This window comes from Brachionichthys hirsutus, chromosome 13 (genome assembly GCF_040956055.1).
Source record: "Brachionichthys hirsutus isolate HB-005 chromosome 13, CSIRO-AGI_Bhir_v1, whole genome shotgun sequence".
NCBI lineage: Eukaryota > Metazoa > Chordata > Actinopteri > Lophiiformes > Brachionichthyidae > Brachionichthys > Brachionichthys hirsutus.
In genome coordinates this window covers 7,105,717-7,115,761 of record NC_090909.1, presented here as the reverse complement: position 1 = coordinate 7,115,761, position 10,045 = coordinate 7,105,717, and the positions used below count along the sequence as shown (strand labels likewise).

Here is a 10,045-nt window from a genome sequence, read left to right as displayed (position 1 = left end):
GCATGTTTACACTGTCGTGTATTTGCGGGTTTCAAAACTTGGCCTTTCTTCTGACATAGAACTCATTTGAACAACCTAAGATAGCTTATTATAGCTAACTCAACACTCACTGTCTATCCATCTCTCGTGAATAACAATAAAACGTGCACGTTATTTCCCAAACGACTGGACAACGGTCACAGTGCCAAGCATCAAAGCCCATTGTTAAGCACGGTCTTCGTGTCATTTGCATGCAGGTCTCGCTGAAGTGTGGACATGGAGGTTCCCTGCTACGTGCCCAAACTGCTGTTTGAACTGAATGAGCAGCGGAAGAGGGATTTCTTCTGCGACTGCAGCATCCTTGTTGAAGGCCGTGTTTTCAAAGCCCACCGTAATGTGTTGTTTGCGGGCAGCGGCTATTTCCGAGCTCTTCTGGTTCACGATCTGCAGGTGAGCGAATGATAACACTGCTTCCCCCAAGCCACAAATGTGTTTGTTTGTGTCTGCAAGATATTTCAAAAAGCTGTGAGTGGACTTTGAGTAAATTATATATGCAATGGCGCTTTGGTCAAGGAATAAGATAATTAAACTGGTGTTTGATCCGGGCATGGCTGTGTATTCTGGATAATGTTCACTTTCTCCATAGTTTTTAGATATACAATATAATGATATCATGAAACATTCTAAAAGGACGGTTGAAACATCAGAATATTCCACCAGTACCCTCAATCATATTCAGACCTTGATCATAATCCAGATTTGGGAGATTAGTTCAATTCAAAAGACTCTATCTATCCCCACGGGGCAAATATAAGTATATTTTTGATAGTATAATGTAACAAGTACATCACTTGATTTAAAAGCAGCGATGAGGGTAAGTAATTGGTTTTCAGATTCAAGGCCTGCCCTATGAAGCAGAATTTGTGGCTTGGAAGGTAAATCTTAAGTTATTTGGCCATTCCTACAATGATTTGCTTTGTCGTGATAATTTACGAGGAGGCATAACTTTCTCTTATGCAGGCTGTGTTTGAGACAGCAGCTTAAAACCCATCAAAGCTAAATCTGAAATAAAATTATCATTCGTAAATTAGATGAAGCCTTGTGCTCGGATTTAGAGTTGGAGTTGTTCTCTCATAGTGTAAAGTAGAATTATGGACTAAAGTGTCTGCGTATGTCCTCCTCCCTTCCTCCTTCCTAACGACACACCATCGTTAGCCGCTATCGTCTGTCTTGAAGGTAAAACTCATAATTAAACCACATTTTATATATTTATATCATTTATTATCTTGCACTTCAAAAACATATTTGAGTGTTGCTATGAGTGTCTTTAGACGGCCACAACGGTCATCAGTTATTTTATATGGGGGGAAAATGTATTTGACATAGGAGCGATTTAAGTTACGAGCTCGGTCCTGGAACAAATTATACTCATGTGGATATTACCGGTACTGTATTTGTCAGTAGTTAAATGTAAAACATAAATAATATTCAGATGCGCTTAGGTATGCTCATTTATGTGTTTTTGGTTTCCAGGATAGCGGACAGCGCTGCAGCACAGCGTCGCTAGACATTGTGACAGCCGACGCCTTCTCCATTATCCTGGACTTCCTTTATTCTGGCCGCTTGGCCCTTAACAGAAGCAATGCCATTGAGGTGATGTCAGCAGCCAGCTACCTGCAGATGACGGATCTGGTAAACTTCTGCAAGGGATACATCCGCTCATCTTTGGAGATACTCAATAAGGAGAAGGACAGTAACACGGCGAAGGATGGCGAGATCCAGGATGGAGGGGTGGGTCCCGCAGACAGCGGCACTTCTGCTGTGACGATGTCCGGTGATGCAGCGGCTGCGTCACTGCAGCCTCGTTCGCAGGTTGCTGAAGCGGATGAGGGGTCAGGATCGTGCACAGAGCCCGTGACCTCGGCCAGAGCTCCCTTGTCTATCGCTGTCACCCCAACCCCAGGCAACAACGGGGGCAGGAACAGCAATTGCCATTCCAGGGAAACGTTTGAATCTGGCAACGAAAGACAGAAGGAACACGTGGATCCAACTAACCTCTCATCGTCGTCGTCATCTGCTTTGACCCCAGAGTTAGTGAACCCCAAAATAGAGTATGACCCGGATGACGACTCAGAAGATCTGGCCATGTTTGCTGGGCCCTCTCTCCACAACGCTCCTCAAAGCAGACTACTTCCTCCGAGTCCATCCCCGTCTAATCCATTTGGAACTTTTAATGCCAGACAGCTGATGGGGATGTTGGGTACAAATGACGGCCCCAGTCCACCCGAGGAGAGAGCGGACCAGCACTTTTATCAAGGACTAAGTAGCGGCGCAGGAGACGGTCGAATGGACGACAGCTTAGGGTTGGTGGGATCTTCTGTTATAGAAATCCAGGCTGATTGGATTGGAGAGGGTGCAGGTAAATGCCATCGTCGACTCTTGCAAATGCTCATGGGTGACATTTTTATCGGCCAGCAAAAATATTCATAACAAATAATCAGAATCAGGATGCTCAGCAACAGTGCTCCACTCGACAAAACTCACAAATAAGAATTGGACAGTACGCACATAGCGCATTAATAAAAATATAAAAGTGTAGCAGTAAAACATATAAAAAGCAAAGTTACAATGATGCATTGTGTAATTTAATTGCCACAGGAAGGAAAGACCTTCTTTGGCGTTCAGTTTCTGAGTGGGGGTCGTCTCCTTGTGCTCCTTTGTTGTACCAGGAGCTGATATAATATACGTATTGCAGAGGTGTGGGCGTTTGTCACATGACTTTTACTTGAGTCAGACTTTAATCACAAATGTGACCATTTTAAACTTGGAAAAAGTCAGAAAACACTGCATCTGATCTGACTTAGCTCAGCACCAAAGTCTGGTGACTTTTCTTGCACTATGAATCAATTATTCCCTTAATTTCCTACGTCAGTAATGTAAACATCACACAAAATAAATTCTGCCAAGTGTCAGATGGGCATAGATTCTCTATTCAATGGCAGGCGTTTCCATCTCGCTTGTGTTTCATTCGGTACATTCTGATATGCAGTTCCGTTCCAGTGAGCTCTTTTCTGAACAGTTGGCCTCTGTCTCCCCCTACAGGTGATAGCTTGGTAGTGCCAGTGAAACTCCACAAATGCCCATACTGCCCATACACTGCCAAGCAGAAAGGAATCCTGAAGAGACACATCCGTTGCCACACAGGAGAGAGGCCCTTTCCCTGCCGCTTGTGTGGGAAGAGGTTCACAAGACAGGAGCACCTTCGGAGCCACGCCCAGAGCGTAAGAGCCGTCCTCGCCACATCCCCGATTCAGATAGAGCTCTAAATCAATGGGGAAACCAAATATGTACCCTCTACAGTGTCGTTTATTTATTTGCTAAATACAGTATTCACTTCCATATTGGTCAGTAGTGAGCTCCTTTTAATGACGTGAACAATATAAACTTCTTTTTTTCAAAGAAATTAGATTTGCTTGTGGGAAAATTTACAAATAGCAAATGGTTTTGAAATGTTAAATATATTTTATTTAAAATCAAATGAAGTTTGATTCAAATCTTTTAATTTATGTTGCTGACAATTATCTGAATTAAATAATTCATAAATCATAATTAAGGCATGAAGAGGCTTGTACAAAAGTGAGAGTAGTAAACGGTAATCGGCCTCCTCAGCCGAGCGTTGTTCGTTTCAGTTCGTGCTTTGTATCCAGTGAGCAGTTAATCGTTTGGCTCATATATTGTTTGTTTTTTTAAACCACAAATAATCATAGTTGGTTTTGCATTTTACAAAATGATCACGTTCTCCTTTCCGCCCCCTGTGTGCTGACCGCCGACAGGTTCACAGGCACTTCTTGAAGGTGTCGTGTAGGAGCTGCAGGAGGTCCTTCACGGGCTCCAGTGTTTCGCTGGGACTCAGACGCTTCGGCATCTGCGACAGCTGCAACTGTCATGATGACTCGGCCCCCGGTGACCCGGTCAGCGGAGGAGAGTCCATGGATCGTACAGATGGGGCCGCAGACTGGTCCAGCTTTATGGATGATGTAGACGAGGTGGAGGTGGGAAGGGTGGAGGACTTGGTTGAGAAACAGATGCTAGAAAGGCAGCTGTCTGTCTGCACAGAGCCCGTGACCTCGGCCAGAGCTCCCTTGTCTGTCGCTGTCACCCCAACCCCAGGCAACAACGGGGGCAGGAACAGCAATTGCCATTCCAGGGAAACGTTTGAATCTGGCAACGAAAGACAGAAGGAACACGTCGATCCAACTAACCTCTCATCGTCGTCGTCATCTGCTTTGACCCCAGAGTTAGTGAACCCCAAAATAGAGTATGACCCGGATGACGACTCAGAAGATCTGGCCATGTTTGCTGGGCCCTCTCTCCACAACGCTCCTCAAAGCAGACTACTTCCTCCGAGTCCATCCCCGTCTAATCCATTTGGAACTTTTAATGCCAGACAGCTGATGGGGATGTTGGGTACAAATGACGGCCCCAGTCCACCCGAGGAGAGAGCGGACCAGCACTTTTATCAAGGACTAATTCGGCGGCGGCGGTCAACACAGCGACTCCAATCTGCTGTTTGATGACTGAACTGCTACTGATCGTAAACCTGAGCTGTTGTTCGCTGTCTCATGACTTTTGACTGTTTGAGAGATCACCCGTGAATGCTTTAGCTGGCAGCAAATACTTAGATTTAACTGATTTTTTATATCATAAATTTGTTTTTAAAATTTCCTGCAATACTGTATATATATTTTGTTTCTGCATTATTGATGTATGTATGCGTTAATTTTACCATCTTTGTTGCATGACAGATGTAGATTTTTGGGTGTCAAAAAAGAGCATTAAAGTGTAATTTGTTGCTGTGAATGATTTATTTTTCTGTCTTTAAAATCTAGAAGTGAGAAGCACACAATATTTGAAACGTCCATGCCTTCAGTTATTCATATTAATGACACCTGTGAGCTAATCCTTGTCCTGTTGGTGTACGTACAGCACTTTGTTCCAGCTTTAGGTTGTTTAAAGTGCTTCATAAATACATTTGAGTTGAGTTCTGAATAAATAATAGCTACTTGAGATGACTTCCCCCCCCCCCCTAAACCTCTCCAGCAATGTATTCATAACTGGAAATATCAAATTCAGAGTAAAACAAATCGGTGGACGGCAGTGATGCGCATTTGCTGCATCCAGTCTGCCGCGAATAGAAGAAGAAAATGTATGCGCAATAAAGTTTTCTTTAAAAGAAAAACGGAAATAGAAGAAGAAAATGTATACACAATAAAGTTTTCTTTAAAGAAGAAAATAGAAGATGAAAATAGAAGGAGCTAGTTGACGGACTTGATGCATTGGTTGGTTTCTGCCTTTTTGATTTTGTAGCGTTGGAAGTTTTCAATAAATAAAACGATAGTTGACGGACTGGTTTGTCACGTGACGATCGCGTGACCGGAGTCACGTGACTAAAACCTTTTTATACGATGCGATGATAACAAGCGAGCGTGAGTTCAAATGCGGGCTCGACTCAGGTTGAACTTGGTTGAAGTCTTCGTTTCGACGCTGAGCTGATATCTTTAGTAGAAACCGAGCCCGGGCTAACCCTCCGCAGCAATGCTAGGCTTGTTGTTCGTGTTAGCTTCGCTAGCTCAGGCGGCGGCGGCTCCGTTCACTCCAGACTGGGCCAGTTTGGACAGCAGGCCGCTGCCTTCCTGGTACGACGAGGCCAAGTTCGGCATTTTTGTCCACTGGGGAGTGTTTTCTGTCCCCGCGCTGCTCAGTGAGTGGTTCTGGTGGGACTGGCAGGGGAAGCAGCCCCCGGACCCCAGGTGCGTGAAGTTCATGGCCGACAGCTACCCGCCCGGCTTCACCTACCCGGACTTCGCTCCCCAGTTCCACGCAGGGTTCTTCGACCCCACTGAGTGGGCGGACATCTTCAGCGCTTCTGGTGCGAAGTGAGTGAACTTCAGTCGATCCTGCATCTAATAATAATAACACCGAGGATACGGTACAGTAAATCTGTGGTGCTCTTCCATTGATATCAATCCGGATCATTTATTGCACCCTTTCAGACATGATTGCTCATCGATGACTTTATTGCAAGGGCATTAGGAAAAATGAATAAAACTCATGAGCATAATTACTTGAAAAAATTCAAATCGACGTAAATATCTTCAGTATCTCAAATCTCGCGCAGCGAGCATCGACGGTGTCGATACGCCCATCATGTCGTCACACGTGCTAATAACATTCATTATGTGTACCGCAGATATGTCGTCCTGACTGCCAAACACCATGAAGGGTTCACCAACTGGGGATCTCCGAACTCCTGGAACTGGAATTCGGTCGATGCTGGTCCTCACAGAGACTTGGTGGGAGAGCTGGGAGAGGCGGTGCGCAACAGGTGATCCATCTATGACCGATTGAACGTGGGCGGACGGGGAGCACGACGTGTTCTTTCACAAGATATTCATCGTGATCAATGGTCTGTAGGTCATCAATGTGTGCGTTTACATGGACAAAATGTCCTTGATCCGATCAGAGTTCAGAGTAAAATTGTGATCGGACGCACCGCGTTCATGGACCCTAGAAATATTGATCCGATTAGGATTTGCGTGTTCACGCGTCACACTTTTGATCTGAATAAATTATTTTGATGTGTGCAATTTTACCAAATACACCGGAAATAGTAGAAGAAGCCGTAGCGACTTCTGTTGTAAACAAATCATTGCTCCTCCAAATGGAGCTTCGCTGTGTCCTCCAGACCGCACTTTTATTTTTGATGGTGTCGATGTTAAAGCATCGTAGGACACCCGGCAACGTGTTTGTCGCAGACACCGAGCGATTATACCTCCCGCTCGCCGTGTCTTTCGCTTGCACGGCTTAAGCTAGCTTCCGGGAATCGCAGCAGCTCTGCTCTAGCTGACGTCACAGACATGCGCACTAAGGACAGCTTGTACCGATACTTTGGAATAAGTGTTTTCATGCGCCCTGATCGGATCACAAATCGGTGTAAACCAGCCTTCTCGATCGGGATAGAATTGTGATCGGATCGGGCTTGATTTGATTTGGGTGTGTACATGAAGCATTTTTATTCCGATCGGGCTTTTATTCCGATTAAATGTGTCCGTGTAAACGCACCTACTGTGGATCCGGAAGCTTGTCAGGTTCGAAGTTTCCAGGTCGCCTCTGGCGTCTCTCGCCGGGTTACGGGATTCTGCTTTTGTCCAAAAGGAAGCTGAAGCTGAAGCCAAAAACATATCCTGTAGATTCTGACTGTTCTCGCTGACAAATAATGCTTCATTCCCTTTTCTAGGTCATTGCACTACGGGCTCTACAACTCCCTCTTTGAGTGGTTCCACCCTCTATATTTGGCCGACAAGAATAATAGCTTCAAAACGCAGCAGTTTGTGATGAATAAGCTGCTCCCAGAGCTTTATAACATGGTCGTAAGGTCTGTGGCGCCTGCATTGTTGTTGACCCTTTCATGTAATTAAATCCGACGTCACGACGACGGCGTTGACCCGATTCAATGCAACCTTGTACGCTTTTGCCTTCCTGTTATTTTGCAGGTACAAACCTGAGGTGATCTGGTCTGACGGGGATTGGGAGGCCCCCGACACCTACTGGAACTCCACTCACTTCCTGGCCTGGCTTTACAATGAGAGCCCGGTCAAAGCAAGTTTTCTAATGAGCAAGTTTTTTTGTTAGTTTTTTTTTTTTAAAGAAGAAATTCCGTCTAAATGAAACCCCTTGTGTTAGGATACCGTCGTGACCAATGACAGATGGGGCGCCGGCTGTTATTGCCAACACGGCGGCTTCTACAACTGTAAAGACAAATATTCTCCGAGCGAGCTGCCCAAGCACAAGTGGGAGAAGTGCACGACTGTGGACAAGCATTCTTGGGGTTACCGTCGAAACATAGCGATCGGCGACGTGATGGAATTAGCCGACATCATCAAGGTGAGGTCATGTGACTGTCGAGCCTGTGGCGTCGGACAGAAAGCACTCCTGCTGTTCCATACGGCTGTCATGTATGCATGCGTTCATTGTTGCAAGTGTTACCTTTGCGTTTTCTAACGTTGTGTATTGTCGTTTGAAATCCGTTTCAGTTCGACTTTGACTCCGTGAAAATGCTTATAAACCTAAGTGACATCCACATGTTGAAACTTTGTTTTCCCAGTTCATTCTAGTTTCTTAATTTGGATTCTATCATGGAGACAAAGATTCCCTCAAGCATTCATTTAATATGATCTAATGAGGAACGTGTTGGTTTTTATAATTGGTCAATTTGCTGGACCCTAACGAGGGCGTTAATTCATTCGCATGTTGATATTGATCTTATATTTCCCGTTTTAGACGAGTGTTATTGTGTAACACTGTGACCAGTCAGGCGTCTGACAGGTTGTCCTCCTTCTGTTGCAGGATCTGGTCTCCACTGTTGCTCTGGGAGGCAACTACCTTCTTAATGTGGGTCCCACGTCTGACGGGACGATCTCTGCCGTGTTTGAAGAAAGGCTCCGCGGCATCGGGGCCTGGCTCAACATTAACGGGGAAGCAATCTACGCCTCCAAGCCCTGGAAGGCCCAGAGCGAGAACTCCACTGTGACAGTCTTGTAAGAATTTTGAGGGAGCGCTAAATTACAAGAAGCAACCACCTGATGTTGTGTTTACATTTTTAACTGAAAGCAAAATTGTAATTCTTCTGTCGCGTTGCAAACCGTGTTTCATCATGTATTCAGGTTACATAGAAAGGGGGACTGAGATACTGTTAAAATACTGTTTTATTCCTCATTTTCTATCTCTGTGTAAAAAAAAAAAACCTAATATTTTTCAGGTAGAGTGAAGAACTGTACAAAGTGCTGAATTTAATAATTGAAAAGCAGATTTTATTAAAATATGTGTCAGTAATTTGGCTGATTTGACAGTGGTTCTAGGGTAATATAAGAAACCATCAGGTTGAGATGGATTGAAATGATCATTAATCTAACATAATGATACACCTTTGACGAAAATCAAATTGCTGTATCTTAACACGCATGCGGCTTTTCTTTCTCAGATTGGTTTGTGTGTGAAGAAAATGTCCACATCTCTGTTTGTATACTCACTTTAATTTCTTATCATTTCCACGTCTGTAGTTATACATCCAAAGGAAAAACCGTCTACGCTGTCATGATGGGTAAACCTCTCAAGCCCTCCATTCAGCTACTGGCACCGATACCAATCCCGACCACTCAGGTAAAGGAACTGCAGGTTTTTAATTTTGTAAATTACAAATTCACTAGCAAAGCCTTGTCCTTCTCAGATGTCTGTCCAATGAAAGCATGAAGCATGAACCATTGATTCTCTGGCCCCTTGTCCAGGTGACCTTGTTGGGGAGTCCAGAGCCCTTATCCTGGTACCCGATCCAACCCGCTGGTGGTCTCTGTGTCTCTCTGCCTGAGCTGCCCTTCTCCCCCGTGCAAATCTGGACTCTCAAACTGAGTGAGGTCAGTTGAGCCTTGAGACCCAGAAGAGTCCAACATCTGCGATGCTGCGAGATCTTTCAGGGTTTCATCATGTTTGAAAAACCGAAGCGCTGTTGAAGGGATGTTTGAACTGCTTACGAAGACTCTTATGCTCAGCGATTATTCTGTAGCTCAAATGAATAAATGTTTAACATTTTCCCGCCTCTCAGTAATCACTGAGCGACGAGTGAAAACTGCTGCTGGTTAATTTGGTGAGATGAGGGACAACTTCTGCACTATTTAAGGGACGAGGCGCGTGTCCAACGATTCCTCTGTTGCTTGGCGGTCTGAAGGTCTTGTCGGTTTAATACGTCGCTGCTCTTGTGATAGTAAAGTGTGAAACCTGCAACTCTGGCTTACGTCTGGAGAACAAGAGGAAAGGCATGCACTGAGCTTCTGTGATGATTCAAGGGGGGAGGGGGCTGTCAAAATGAAAGAATGGAACGCTCCTCCCATCAGGCTGATTTATAGGTGAAGGGTGGAGTCTGCTTTTAAGATCTTATTGTTTGGGGGTTTCAAATGAAACTGTGTTTTCTATGTTCTTTTACAATATTTGAATAAAAGGTGATTTGGTTCGA

General features: G+C 44.7%; 2 protein-coding genes across 2 annotated transcripts; both read left to right on the top strand.

Annotated features, from left to right (window-relative positions):
* Nucleotides 1–255: 255 nt before the first annotated feature.
* zbtb8b (zinc finger and BTB domain containing 8B) lies at nt 256–4,553 on the top strand. Its single transcript, XM_068747582.1, has 4 exons — nt 256–429; nt 1,513–2,398; nt 3,082–3,260; nt 3,813–4,553. The coding sequence occupies exons 1-4, from the start codon at nt 256–258 to the stop codon at nt 4,551–4,553; spliced, it is 1,980 nt and encodes a 659-aa protein (XP_068603683.1).
* Nucleotides 4,554–5,488: 935 nt separating this feature from the next.
* On the top strand, nt 5,489–10,045 carry LOC137903036 (tissue alpha-L-fucosidase-like). The gene is made up of 8 exons (XM_068747156.1): nt 5,489–5,915; nt 6,230–6,364; nt 7,277–7,414; nt 7,533–7,638; nt 7,723–7,923; nt 8,386–8,576; nt 9,099–9,198; nt 9,324–10,045. Exons 1-8 carry the CDS (start codon nt 5,575–5,577, stop codon nt 9,456–9,458), a joined length of 1,347 nt encoding a protein of 448 aa, XP_068603257.1. The 5' UTR covers nt 5,489–5,574; the 3' UTR covers nt 9,459–10,045.

Coding starts and splice junctions, on each gene's coding strand:
- zbtb8b (XM_068747582.1), top strand. CDS start 256: ATGGAGGTTCCCTGCTACGTGCCCAAACTGCTGTTTGAACTGAATGAG. Junction 430..1,512: donor TTCTGGTTCACGATCTGCAG/GTGAGCGAATGA, acceptor TTTGGTTTCCAG/GATAGCGGACAGCGCTGCAG. Junction 2,399..3,081: donor TTGGATTGGAGAGGGTGCAG/GTAAATGCCATC, acceptor CTCCCCCTACAG/GTGATAGCTTGGTAGTGCCA.
- LOC137903036 (XM_068747156.1), top strand. CDS start 5,575: ATGCTAGGCTTGTTGTTCGTGTTAGCTTCGCTAGCTCAGGCGGCGGCG. Junction 7,639..7,722: donor ACAATGAGAGCCCGGTCAAA/GCAAGTTTTCTA, acceptor CCCTTGTGTTAG/GATACCGTCGTGACCAATGA. Junction 8,577..9,098: donor AACTCCACTGTGACAGTCTT/GTAAGAATTTTG, acceptor CCACGTCTGTAG/TTATACATCCAAAGGAAAAA.